This window comes from Lygodium microphyllum, chromosome 17 (assembly GCF_053477565.2).
Source record: "Lygodium microphyllum isolate KBCC chromosome 17, Lygodium_microphyllum_v1.1.10, whole genome shotgun sequence".
Lineage (NCBI taxonomy): Eukaryota > Viridiplantae > Streptophyta > Polypodiopsida > Schizaeales > Lygodiaceae > Lygodium > Lygodium microphyllum.
The window spans coordinates 16,039,584-16,054,463 of record NC_141151.1 but is presented as its reverse complement, the minus strand read 5'-3'; the positions used below and the strand labels follow the sequence as shown (position 1 = coordinate 16,054,463).

At 39.4% G+C, this 14,880-nt stretch overlaps 1 protein-coding gene across 2 annotated transcripts in view; it reads left to right on the top strand.

The window, feature by feature from the left end:
* Positions 1-9,438: 9,438 nt before the first annotated feature.
* The window catches only part of LOC148021609 (TLC ATP/ADP transporter), a 79,392-nt gene continuing 73,950 nt past the window's right edge, over positions 9,439-14,880 (top strand). Inside the window, exons 1-3 of one of the 2 annotated variants that reach the window (XM_087697062.1) lie at positions 9,902-10,041; positions 10,146-10,357; positions 10,442-10,757. In XM_087697062.1, the coding sequence (XP_087553188.1) occupies positions 10,668-10,757 (90 nt within the window). In that variant the 5' untranslated portion in view covers positions 9,902-10,041; positions 10,146-10,357; positions 10,442-10,667. Of the gene's footprint in view, positions 9,742-9,876; positions 10,042-10,145; positions 10,358-10,441; positions 10,758-14,880 lie in introns of those variants that run through there. The other variant, XM_087697061.1, reaches the window with a different exon arrangement.

The following is a 14,880-nucleotide window of genomic DNA, read 5'->3' as shown; positions in this document are numbered from 1 at the left end:
ATATTAAATTTTAGGACCTTTGGTTCCACCTCAAAGAGTCAAAGGACCCCACTTCAATGTTAGGATTCTAGACCACCTATACATCATGATGATCTCAGAGAATCTGTCACACAAATTTGGTGGGTAGACCTTTGTCAGTTGGTTAAGTGCAAGTAGAGACTTGGATAAAATCCTCCTAGGAGATCGACACCTTCTTCAAAGAGGAGGTCATGAGGAGGAGGCGGGGCTATCTAAAGAGGTAGAGGATTGCTGGAGCATCTTAATTATAGGTAAAGGGAGGAGGACAAACATCCATGCTATAGATGAGTGGATGAGAGGGTAAATGATGCTAGAGTGGAGATAGATGTGATCAAAGAAGCTAAATCAAAGTACACATTTCACACAATAACTTTATTTTGGACTCAAATGAAGACAAAGTTAATAGATACTTTTTCCACACAACTGGACTTATATACTCTAGACAAGGAGTGTAGAACCTTAAGAGAGCTAACACATCATACCCAGAAGGCCCTATCCTAGGAAGTTGGTGAGGTGGCTTTAGAGTACTACACTATGAGATCCTTCTCAACTTTCTGATGAGCATTGGGTAGAAGACCCTTTATTTTGAAGCACCAGGAAACTTTCTTTCATTGGGAGAGTGGTGGTTGCTACCCAAGTTCTTATTGCAACCATCTAGTACATCACTACATATTGGGCATTCTTCATATCCTCATAGAGGCAAGGTGAAGCATCTCATTATACTATTATTTGGTGCAGAGTAGACAAGAACCTAACTAGGTCAAAAGTGACATAGGATGTTATCATTAAATTTAGATCTAGAGTTGGTTTGGGGTTATTGACCCATAAAGTCCTTATTGGTTAAGCTCAATGTTAGGGATCTACTTCCAAGTGAGGAGCCTTGGAAGAAGTTACTGCTATGGAGGATCCAATCTTTTACATCAATTTTCAATATACTTAAATGCATATGTGCTCATGGGTGTCAAATTTGATGGCATGGTGGTCTAGGATAATAAGGAAAGGGTCAAATATAAGAGGTAATTCATGTGTGAAAGATTAGGGGTGAGGGATGTTATGTGGTGGTTTTGTTTTTGGGGAGAGTTTATAGCCCATCCCATGGGCTGCGCATTGATTCCCCTTATCCATGATCCAAGATCCCTAGGCATTTAAATTGTCATTAAATAAGTTGTTGCCCCTAATGTACTAGGCACTAAGTGACACACGGGTTAGGGTTTCCTCTGACAGTTAAGCCATTAGGGCCTCATTTCATCTACAAATGACTTTTTGCATCATTAGCACACAAGTGACATTTTCATTGTGATCGCCTTGAGCATTATATTCTCTTTCACTCATTAATACATCGCTTCTCATTTGTGATTGAGCATTATTGTGCATTGATTAGTTATTTCATTCTCATTCATTCTTTATTAAATTAATCACTCAATTGCTCCACACCTAGGCCAATAGTGGTATCAAAGCAACTTACCTTCATTGCCATTGCCCTTGCTCACAAGTACCTTCCTCATAGCCATTGCTATTGAGTGCCACACCTCAATGGCCACCATACAAAGCCATTGCTATCACAATGGCTCTTGTCACCTTTACTTGTGGTCACTGATAGTTGCATATCACCATGCTACCATTGCTGTCAATCTTTGTCATCAAGAGTAGCTCAATTGCCATTAATTCTAAATTGTTGCTATGTGCTAGGCTCGATGCTCTTTGCTGCCCAAGACATCTTCGATGCATATGCATTGTCTACAACATGTAGTAACACCTACCCTTGAAGCTCCCAATCAACCACCCTTGGAGTTAACTATTGCTTATCTACTATGATGGTTGATAGCTTGTTGCACCCTACGATATGTTGACTACTGCAGATTGCATCATCCCAGCCCGGACAATTGTAACACTACCGCCTGAAGCACTACCTTACTTTGTCCTAGCCCAAAAATCATCCAACAATTGTCAAAACACTACCAACTGAAGCACCGCCTTGCTTTGTCTACTTGCAGACACATCACCTTGTGTTTTTGCCACCCTAATTGCAACCAATCTCATAGCCTTCCTACCAACATGCTCCGATTGCCAACAATCCACTACCATGTAGACCCATAGTTGCTATTGCCTTCAACCTAACACAAATTAAATGATTAAAAGAATAATCATTTTATTCTCATGTTTTTACACTAGCAAAAAAGCCCTTGTTCACACACAAGCTCCCTTCCCAATCACAAATTTGGAGCTTTTTCCAAATTTACTCAAATTGAGCTCAATATTCACAAAATTTTGGAGCTTTCCATCAAATTTCCTAAATTCATCATCAAATTGAAGACATTTATTACTGGTCATCACCAATTTTGGGGCTATTGGAAGCTTTCAATTTCACTCCAATTTCACCGCCTCTTCAAAATTTGGGGTTTTTCATTGGAAACCTTCAATTCTCTCCAATTTCACTACCAAATTTAGGGTTTTTCTTAAGTTTGGTGTTCTTCATCCAAATTGAATAAATTTATTATTGGTCATCACCGATTTTGGGGCTATTGGAAGCCTTCAATTTCACTCCAATTTCATTGCCTCTTAGAAAATTGGGGTTTTTCATTGGAAACCTTCAATTCTCTCCAATTTCATTGCCAAATTTAGGGCTTTTCTTAAGTTTGGTGTTCTTCATCCAAATTGAGGCCCAAATCATTAATAAGCATGACATTCGACATTATCTAGGGTAAAAATTTCAAATTTATATGTGAATTCCTAATAAATTTTAAGGTTTTTTACCATTTGAGCTCAATTTCACCCACATTTCTTTTGAAATTTTGGGGCTTTTTTAAAGGTCATTGAAATCGAGGCTCAATTCACTTGAGATATGGCATTCAATACCAATTGGACAACAATTTGATCCAATTTCTTCAATTTTCACTTGAATTTTAAGTATAATTTGGGGCTTCGCCTATTTTCACCTTTGAGGCATTCAAAATTTGGGGCTTTTGCCTCAAATCACTTTCTTTGGCCTTTGGTGCTCAAAAATCATATTATTTGGCTGTTGATCCTATTTTTTTGCAACATTGAAGACAAATTCCATGATTTTAATGCATTAATTGGGTGAATGTACTCAAAATCTAGTATTGTTTGCATTATCAGAGCAGTTTTAGGCATTAATATCTTATTTCGACATATTGATAATTGCTGCCTTATTTGTGTTATTCTTCAAATTATTCAACTCCATTGAAGCAGCAACCATCTCTTTTATCAGTGGTTCATCATTATTCAAGCATTTATTTCCTCTCTCTTCACTTTTTTTTCAATTGTCGATTTTCCACTCATGGCTAGCAATATTAATTATTTGTTGGATATGCTTGGTGTTAACAACAAGCTTGATGGCACCAATTACCCAATGTGGGTTTACACTATGCAACATGTTCTTGTTGTGAAGAATTTATGGTATATATTCAACGGCACCAAACAAAGGCCGCCTTCTCCAACACTAGCACCACCTCTTGCCTCCACATTGAGATGTGGCTCTCATGATGTTGAATCATCTTCCTCGTCCATATTGCCTCCCACTCAAGAATAGATTTGACGGGATAGCGGTGATGCCCAAGCACATGACTTAATCACATTATCCGTGAAGAGAGGTATCATTCCACACATCCAATCATGCAAAACAACCAAGGATGCATGGGATTAGCCTACATCACTGTATCAAGTGTGCAATGAAGCTCACTAACATCAAATATCTTCACAAATAATTATTGAATATTGATGAAATAGGCCTAGATAATGAGCTTATTTCTATCACTTTGAATGGTGAACTTGAATCTTACCACGGTTTTGCTACCACTTTACAATTGATAACTATGGGCAACCAAGTTACCTATAGTTTTGAACAACTTATCTCTCTCTTATTTATAGGACAAAGTTGTCTCAACCATAATGCTACCATGGCAACCAAAAAAGCCTTTTCTAACCACCATCATGGAAAATGTGAAAATCAAGTGAAGAACAAGCACTCTAGTTAAAAACTAGTAAACTCATGTTATTCATTCATCTTTTTCATCAAATAATTCCTCCAAGACACCTTCCCATGTTGGTCCATTCTCTTCCAACCCTTCCAACAATACATCCAACAAACTAAAGAGGTGCAATTACAATCAAAATATGGGGCATGACATCACAAGATGTTGCAAGTGCATTGCATTATAGAAGAAAAAGAAGGAGTCGGCCAATCTCACCGAGCACATGGAATATACTTTCTTCATTGAGTGTTAGTATAATCCTTCTATTCATGATACTTGTTCTTTTATAACTAATGTGGCTTCTACTTGGTATTTCTATAGTGGTGCTTTTAAGCACATCACTTCTTGTCGAGAATTATTGTCATCCATTTCTCATACCTAAGGAGGGCATAGTCATGTGCAAACAATGCCTCTTATGCAATTGAAGGCACTGGTGATGTGCAAGTTAATACTTTTTTTGGCACTTCCATGACATTATAGGATGTCCTCTATATGCCATGCATTAAGAATCCATCTTAGCCAGTGCTACTTCAGGATTTCATGTTCTCTTTGATAGCCCTTAGTGTGTGGTTTATGATGATTGGGTATCTTCTTACATTATATTCACCGACACTCTCACATTAGGCCTTTATTGTCTTAATTCTTATGTTTACTAGCATGCTGAAATTTCTCTTGATCATGAGTGATCCCTTTATGGAACATGTTCCTTCAATGTCACATATTTCTATTCCATATATTAATATTTTGCTTCTCATTCGGATCATTGCTATCCAAATTACAACATTCCACCATCATTTCTAGCAACCACATGCTGTCATTTGTGTTGGTGTTCTTTGCCCACCTTTGGCTCTCCAATTTGCCACCATTGAGGAGGGGATACTTCCATCACCAACAAAGTATTCTGTTGTCGCTGCCCAATCAAGCATCATCATCAATAGCCCCTTTGGGAATCATATGTAATAAGCAATGAAGAGTGTCCTCGCTTACATCAAGGACACCAAGAATTTAAACCTTTTCTTTGAGATTGTTTCTTCACTTATGCATGGATTCATGGATCATGATTGGGTTGGTTATTCAGAATACATTTTGACATCTTTTAGTGAAGCTATTCCTCCATCAAATGAGCTATTTGGCTATTTTTACACATGATAACCTTTAAAACTTGATTTGTCATTCATTGTATTGTCATAGGTTGCCACTAGGAGGAAAAACATGTGAACATGACCACATATATCATTTTTCCAGGATTTTGTCAGTGCTCCTCGATCAGTCCACCATTTCATGGAGGAGGCTTTGTAGACCATCTCATGGGCTATGTGTTGATGGCCTTTGATCCATGATTTGGGCTCCCTAGGCATTTAAACTTTCATTAAATATAGATGTTGCCCCTAATGTCATAGGCATTGTGATACTCGGGTCAGGGTTTCCTATGATGGTTAAGCCATTAGGGTTTCATTTCATTTACAAAGGACATTGTGTGCATCATTAGCACATGCGGCATTTTCATTGTGGTCGCCTTAAGCATTGTATTCTCTCTCACTCGTTAATACATTACTTCTCATTTTTGATCAAGTGTTGTTGTGCATTGATTAATTCTTCTAATCTCATTCATTTCATGGAGGAGGGTTTGTAGACCATCTCATGGGCTATGTGTTGATGCCCTTTGATCCATGATTTGAGCTCCTAAGCATTTACTCATTCATAAAATGCAATTGTTGCCCCTAATGTCCTAGGCACTGTGATGCTAGGATTAGGGTTTCCTACAATGGTTAAGCCATTAGGGTTTCATTCATTTACAAAGGACATTGTGTGCATCATTAGCACACGTGGCGTTTTCATTGTGGTCGCCTTGAGCATTATATTCTCTCTCACTCATTAATACATTGCTTCTCATTTATGATCAAGTGTTGTTGTGCATCGATTAATTCTTCTAGTCTCATTCATTATTTCTTAAATTAATTGCTTAATTACTCCATACGTAGGCTAACATGTTTTGTGTGCTATCATGGGGTAGGGTCATAGATATATCGTGCCATGCTTGGGGTTGGGTGAGGGATACCATGCCATAATTGGGATAATTAATTTCTTGCCCATCAACTTTCCAATCAAAATTGCTCAATTAGAGTTGGCTCAGCAATTGGTATATTATTGACAGATCCTTCTAGAGAACATTCGATGGTCGTACCAAGAGAGGAGATTCTTCTTTAACCCTAGCCTTTTGTATACTCTCATTTGGTTTCAATGATATGAAATCACTTGCAACAAAAAACCCCAAGATATTGAAGACCATAAACAACAAATGATTGAGTAGATGGATGAATATTTGGGATGTTGACAAGATGGAACCTCATCCTTTGGATGATATAGCCAAGTAATTTTGGTTGCAAAAACATGAGAATAATTTTCCACAACAATCGCTCAATTTGAGGGAATACTGGCCTACTTTGATTGTGAAATAGAATACTCACCCATTTAAAATATTTGTTAGTGGAGATAAACCAATACTCAAATTGAAGGCTAATAAGGACTTTGATAATAATTACAATGAACTTGTTTTAAAAAGATGGAGGATCAAAAAGACTGGTTTCCTATCACATAGACACAAAATTGGAAGCTCAACTGCAGAAGAGCATGGAAATCCACCCCTTCTTCCAAATTAAATTTTGTGTGATAGTAGCTTATAGCTAGAAAATTCCCAACCAAAGACAAGCTCTCTAATTCGAGAATATTTCCCCTTTTTCCCCAATCTCTTTTCTTAAAAGTGAATCCATCCCTTGCCTATTTTGGTGCCATGGTTGTGCATCTACTCTTTGGAAGCGAATAATAATTGGGTCCATAGAGCATGTCTAAAAGCTAACATACCCATGAGGTTGGCCCTTGTTGGCGACCCCTTAATCATAGACCCAACCATAGAGAGACACTTGCTCTCATTGGGCTATTTCAAAGTCACAATGGATTATCAATAATATGTTTATAATGTAGAGTTTGATACTTGTACAATAGATTTACATAAGCCTTCGAAAAAGGGGAATGGAGAGAGTGTGAAAAGTACTCGCAATCCTTATGTAAAACTAGTAATTTCTATGTTTTGTAAATACAACTTTGAAAGTTGGATCTTTGCCTCTCAATCCTCTCCATTAATCAAAATTTATTTCTTCAAACCAACCATTCATCTCTTGTTGACCTCAAATGGGACTTTTTGTCAAAAAACCACTCAATCCTTCCCTTCCAAATCCGACCAATGATGGTTGCCCTTATAACATTTCAAATCTTTAAGGACTCTTCATTATGCTAACCTAGATCTCCAAAATGGGCAATCTTCAAGTTAATTTTGTCATCAAACCATGTAGTCTTCGTCTAGCTTTTACAAAGATGCATAAGCATTTGAACTCCATACATCTCAAGAATAAGTAGAATATACTCTCTTCTTCTCTCTTGCATGGTAGGCATGGTGGGGATATCCCCATTGCCTTCCTAACTCTATCTTTGGTGGAGTGCTTGCTCATCACTACTCTCTATAATGTTAGGTTTTGTGTTTGTGAGAATCTTGACTTCCACACTCTATAGAGCCTCCTTGTTAATGTCTTAACCTTGAGTTTTTCGAAATCATTTTTGCCATGATTGGACTATTTTCTGAATGTGCTCCATGGATTTATTATAGATAGATTTTTTTCCTCTCTCTCTCCCCTATTTGTTTTCTTCTTATAATGATCAATGTATTTGATCTGTAGATAATAGACCCTACCCCTCCTATTGCAATGCTATTAGTTTGATCATGGTTTCAAAGAAGTGTTAGTTGTGAAATCATGTGTAATAGTGCAATGTATATGATTACATTTGAAAAAAACATATAAATACCTATCAATTTCTTGCAAAAATGTGTCTACTTCCAAAACCCAAGTGAGTTCATAACCACCCCCTAGAAGTCCTTAACTCATGACACTTTTAGGAGATCCAATTGGCCCAAGGTGAAGACGATTGTGAGTTGATAGCTTGAGCGACTCGATTATTGATTCATGCCATGTGCCAAGTTGTTGTTATGCACATGGCCTAAAAGTGAGTGCCTCTAATGACCAATGGAAGTCAAATTACTAAGGATTGGGGTTAATTCATGTGTCAATGGGTTGGCCTTGTAACAACTAGCACAAATCGTGTAAGAGAGTTGAGAAATTTTAGTGTAGACAAGTAGATCGTTGATGTATCAATTGGTTGAAAGTTTTAACAAGCTGACAACTTTGTGCTTTGATAGGTTGATTGATTTGTGTTGATGGGTTTACAAGTTTTTGTGTTAGTGAGTTTCCTTATGTTGATGAGTTGACAAGTTTTGCGTGTCAACAAGGTGACACATTTAGAGGGAAGAAAATATCACTTTGTCAAAGCATGTGGAATGGATCTTTGAACCTTGAGTATGCCTAGCATTGGTCTAACCCATCATTGTGTGGCTTGACTCATGGGGCCACCACATAAAGTTAGCATGAGGCTCCCACATCACTTTAGCAATAGTGCTTCTCAAAATGGTCAAACTTGTCCATGAACATTGAGCATTTTCCTTGGCATGGGTGCCTTGGATGTCATGGTATCCCTTTTTGTATGAGTTTTTTGGTCGATGGTCTTATTTTGTTTAAAACAGAATACATGTAAGTTTGTGTTTTTGTTGTTCTTATGATTGGTGTTCCTCATGACTTAGCAATATTTCATTATAGTTCTTATGCAACTTATTGTCTCTTGAGATTGGTGGATTCTACATAGCATTGTATGTGGAGTGTGCTATTTATTGCGCATAAAATGTGTTGTCCATCCTTTTTTAACGAGGAAATGACCAGTTTCCTTACTCTCAAAAATGAAAAGTGAGTGAGATGAGCTTAACAAACTCACAAACTTTGCTAATGTCAATGTGTAAGAAAAAGAGAGAAAATAGTAAGAAACACAATCAAAGAGAGACAAAAGAATCTATGCAAAATACAATGGATTAGCTAACATACTATATTAAAAGTCAAAGAAATATCAAGCCATGTACTAATCATGCAAGGTTTTACAAAGGCTCGGCTATGCCTGCATCATTGCCCTCTGTGGTGACTCTTTGCCCGTTGAGTGCTTGTGCCTCTCTTCCCACTTCCCCTCCCATTGCTATGATGTTTGCAGGAGCAACCTCGACCATGGCATCAAAATTTGGTGGGTTTACCATCCCGAGTCTAATATGTTGTCAATGGACAATGTTGGTAGTGTGAAGACCAATGCGGGCCAAGTGACAAGCATAGCTGGATCTGTTTAATTTTCTATGAGCGAAAAGCAGAGCGAGGCACAACCTCAGCTTGCAAAGTTGTGCAACGCAGGATTAGTGGGCCTGGCCAGCTTGTAGAGACTTATCTAAATTGATGCAAGCAACAACCTTACGGCAACGATAAAAGCCAGATGGTAAATGATAACAAGACAAGAAGCAACTAACATGGAAAGATGGCAAGTGAAACATTGCCAGTTTAACATGATATATTGACTCGGTCGACGAGTCACGAGATATGAGCCTCGAGATTTGAGCTTCGAGCCGGCGGAGGGGGAACAATGGTGGAAGTGGGAGGAGGCACACAATCATACGTGCTGTAGCAGCGGCAGCAGCAGTGACAAATCCTCCATGGCCGCGCTTCAGTACCTGCAGGCCTTCGCGGCGCGTTTTGTCTCAGTGCATGCGGATGAGATCCCCACCCTCTTCCATGCTTGCTCTTCCTTCTTTTTTGTGAGTCTCTCATCCTCTCTCTGTTCACGTCTTCCCAAACACCTCTTCAATGATTCTGCAACGCCCGCACTCAATCAAACTAGAACTGCGTTTATGCATTGCTTTTCATTTTGTTCGGGCTGGTGATTCTGGCAGATCTTGAGTGCTTATTTCATGGTTATTCCATTTCGCGATGAAGCGGCCATCTCATTGGGGACAGATAAACTTCCTTTACTCTTCATTGCGTCGCTGTTGCTGACCCTGATTGCAGCTCCCGTATCCTCGTATTTCCTTTCTTTGCCTTTCCAGTCGAAATCGAAGGTATGCTTCAATAGCGTTGAAATTTGTAACCAGACATATGTGCTTATGTTTCCTGCTTATCTTCAAGGTTTATTTCTAAATGCGCCTTCCTAGCAAATTTGCAGCCTGCTTTTGCTTCCCGTCAGCTCATCTTAATGGCTTCTGTAAACGTAAGCTGCTCATAAACGAATGTAACACAGCAACCTGCGACGGCTTACAATATTGAGTCAATCGTTGATCACAATCTTGTGTTGGCGAGGTCAGCAATAGAAACATTTGGAAAAGTGCTAGATCGCAGGTGGTTGTGGTAGTTCGAATGGATGCAAAGGGATGCTTGGTGAGCAATGGCCTGGGTTTTCACATGGCAATAAAGGCTCTGTAATGCTTTTTTACATGATCTGAAGTGTCCTATATTCTTCAGGATTCGTTGGAGTGTATGTTCAAGTCCAATGCTTATGGGCTCATGGCTGAAGATAAATATAAGTGGACCTGTATATGCTGCAGATAATGTTGATCTCTTTTTAATCAGATCATAAAACAGCAGTTTGTGCTCAAGCCAAAGATGTTTCACAGAGACTTTGCTAATTTCTTTGTTACGAGATACAACAACAGGAGGTCTGTTCTCACAGCAGTTCATTGTAGTTTTCATGATGACAGCAGTACAAGAGCGGTGGTTGATTGACTTGGTCAAAATGTTTGCAAAGTTATTTGATGAAGTTACAAGGTCTAGGCAAACGGTACCTAGCTCCACCTGCTCTTTGGTAAAATGGTAGCGTACGTCAATATGCTTTGTTTTCATATTGATACTGGGGTTGCCAGCTAGTGTTACACTTTGGTTGTTGTAGAAGATTATAGTCAGTAGGGTGCATGGAAACTATAACTCTGCTAGTAAGCTCCTTAGATAGATGGCCTCCATAGCACTATTGCAGAGAGCTTGATACTCATTCTCAACAATGGAGGCAGCCACCATCTCTTGTTTATGGCAATGGGAGTCATGCCCAAGGAGAAGATGTGATCACCATGGGAATGTTGAGTGTCAGGATTTCTTGCCCAATCAAAGTTGACTTCAGTGTACCTTGCAAGAGCAGACCTTTACTAAAATATAAGCCATAATAAGTACACTTAACATGTCTCAACACGTGCAAACATGTAATCCAATATAAAAGCTTAGGTGCATTGAAATATTGATTGAGCAATGAGATTGAATAAGCTAAATGTGGCCTAGTATGAATTAACCACAAGAGCTTTTTCACCATAGCTCGATAGATATGCTCGTCAGAAGGTTGTGCATAAGGATCCTTAGAAAGCTTCGCTTTTAATCAAAAGGTGTGGCTATGGATTGTGTTTGATTGGTGCAATATTGATCCACTAATTGAACGATATATTTTTGCTGGGATGTGAAATTGCCATTCGGACAACCTCCATACCCAAGGAATAAGATAGTTGACTGAGTTCAGACATTTCAAATGTGAAATAGAGTTTGGCCTTTATATCTACGATGGTGGCAAAATTTGAGCTTGTGATCAAAAGATCATCAACATAGAGTAAAATATAGTTGACAACCTTTGCAAGGCCATCTTGGTAGTGTCAATCGAATGGATTTTGGATAGAAAGGCATGCTTGCAAATACGGGGCACCTAGGGTACTTTGGTGGTGGTATGATATTCCATGCTATGGCCGGTCAAGAACTACATATAGGGATGTATGGTACAAATTCTTAATGGTATTTAGCAACCAATGCATGAAATGCAAGGTCTGATGGATCCAAGTATGGTAAGCGGAATGCAAAATCCCATGTGTGGTAGCATTTGCATGATGCTTGGGGTACAAAGTGGCATGTATGGTATTGCATGTGCATCTCTTGGTATGTATGGGGCTCAATGAATGAATGTTGGTCATGGAAATGCATCATATGGTGCTCATTATAATGCCAATATAGCAAATGTATCCTTTTTGTAGCTGTCGATTTATGATAACTTGACTCCAAAAGGGCCACAAAGAACTATGATAAGGGTGGTAAAGGAGTGAAGTTTGAGCCGTTTAGTGGTGCACAAGATAGATTGAAAGCCTTGACTTTAATTCAATAGTTTGATGCAGCCTATTTGGGAGACAATTTCACCGAATTTCCTAAGATTTGAAAGGTAACCATCTTTTTGAAAGGAAATGCGTTGTAGTGTGGTGGTTCACATTGTGAGAGTGCGCAACGGAAGAGAAACACGAACATAGAGAGAAGCAGAGAGAGAGAGAGAAAGAGAGGAAGTGGAGGATGAAGGAAGAATATTGCAATCACCGAAGAAGAATGCTGATACAATGATGATGGACTGATTAGTCCTTGCACGTAGTTGAAAGTGTCAGTGAGGGCACCGGATCAAGTTGATGACAACGGTAGCACCAAGCACAGAGTGTTGGAGTGTGTATTTGCAAAGGGAAGGTTGAAGACTAAAGAGTGTGTGTATGTGCCAAGTGGGGGGGACTGGCTATAAATAGCCAAATCACCAAAAATTTGGCTGACTTGCTCTTCCAGGGGCCATAAATTACGGCCGATCAGCATTTAATGCTCTTCATTGAAGGGAAAAATGTGAGAAAAATAGGGGTGACCTTGGAAGAATCCTAGATGACAATGACAATATTCGGCAGGTGTAGGTAGACTGTGGAAAATAGTAACTAGCCTAGGAATGCACACATGAAGTCGATAAATAAAGATGCACCTAAATTGCCAGAGTTCCTATATCTTTGACAAGATTTGACAGGACCTCACAACTAGGAGATGACAAATTGACATAACTAACATAGGCAGGCTAACACCCCTCTCAGATCTTGGGAGTATGTGAAGACCCAATAACCTCATGTGATGAAGCATAGAAGCTTGGGGCAAAGGCTTTGTGAAGACATTTGCTTCATTTCCTCTGTGGGACAATAGGCTATCGCTAACTCAGAATCCAAGATCCGCTCTCAAACATAGTGGTACTGAACCTTGATGTGCTTTGAGCAAGCATGAAACATAGTGTTCTTTGCTAGAGCTAGAGCACTTTGGTTGTCCACATGCAGCTCTGCAGGTCGAGATTGAGGTAAATCAATCTCCGCTAATACGTGGTGAAGCCAAACCGCCTCCATAGCTATAGAATATAATTCACGATACTTTGCCTCTATAGAAGAAAGGGCCATAGTAGGTTACTTCTTGCTTCTCCACAAGATAACTCCCGAGCCAAGGGAGAAGGCATAACCTATAGTGGATTGCCTAGAATCCACATCACTTGCCCAGTTAGAATCACTTCAACCAGAGAGAGTAACCCCCTCTCCATAGATGAGCTTGTAGGATTGAGTCCCTTGTAAATAATGAAGAACGTGCAAGGCCGCTCTCCAATGCTCTTGACTGGGAGTCTTCATGAAAGAAGACAAGAATGCCACAACAAAAGAAACATTCGACCAAGTGTGAATAAGCTAGATGAGGGAGCTAACAAGACACCTAGAACGGATACCATCTGTAAGGGAAGCGCTAACTGCCAAAAGCTTGGACTATGGGTCCATGGGGTGAGAAATAGGTCGACAATCAGCCATACTAGACTTTGAGAGAAGCTCGTAAATATACTTGTGCTACAAAATGAAAATGCCATGTGCCATTTGATAGATCTCCAATCCAAGGAAGAAGTGGAGGATCCCAAGATCCGCCATGTCAAACTCTTGTCACAAAATCTCTAGAGTACGATCAACCTCCTGAGTAGAGCTCCTTGTAGTAATAAGATCATCCACATACAAGATGAGCAAAACACATTGGTCACCCTCAACTTTGAAGTATAAGTTGGGGTCATGAGTGTTGGGACGAGTGCACAATGGGAATGAGAGTCAGAAATGGAGCAGGAGCAGTGTTGAGTGTGAGAGTGAGAGAATCCCAAGATGAGTGCACTAGCTCCTTACGGGTACACAAAATAATAAAATGTATTTATATGTTAGGGTACCAATAAGGGTGTGTTCACACCCGTATAAGTTTATACACACAAAGATTGAGGGACTTTATACCCAACAACCTCCCACTTAAAGGCTTGAAGTGGTACCTTTAAGCTAGTCAAGTCCCATTAATAAGATGCAATGCTCATGCTGAGCCTTTGCAAGACTTTTAGTGAGAATATCTGCAGGGTTAACTTTGGTTTTGACCTTAGTTAGTGTGACAAGACCTTCATCCAAGACCTATCGAATGAAGTGGTACTGAACATCTATATATATGGTATGTGCATGAAGCATGGCATTCTTAGCTAGACATACGGCACTCTGGCTATCACAACCAAGCATTGGAGTATGTGAAGAGAGACCAAAATCCTTGACCAAACAGCCAAGCTAAATAGCTTCCCTAGAAGCTTCTGTGGCTCAAATATATCTAGCCTCTATAGTACTTAGTGCTACAATTTTCTTCAACCTTGAATACCAAGAGATAGCTCCATCAACCAAAGTAAAGACATACCCACTGGTAGATTTTCTAGTGTCAAGATCTCTTGCCATGTTGAATCAGAGAATCTCTTTAACTCTAGTGTACCCTTTCCATAGCATATACACTTCTCTTGTGTACCTTTTAAGTATCTAGATTCTAAAGGTACGTTTCACAACTTCCCAATGTGGTTTGCTAGGGTTAGACATGAATCTACTAACAACTCCCATTGCACGAGCAATGTCAAGGCGAGTTGCAACCATGGCATACATCAAGGAACCGCAAGCTGATGCATAAGGTATGCTCTTCATAGCACTAGCAACTGCATCATCCTTTGGGCAATCAGCTTTGCTAAGCTTTGTATGTGGTGGCAAAGGCACACCAAGAGGCTTAGCATTAGCCATATTAAACCTGTCAAGTACTTTGCTAATGTTCTTGTC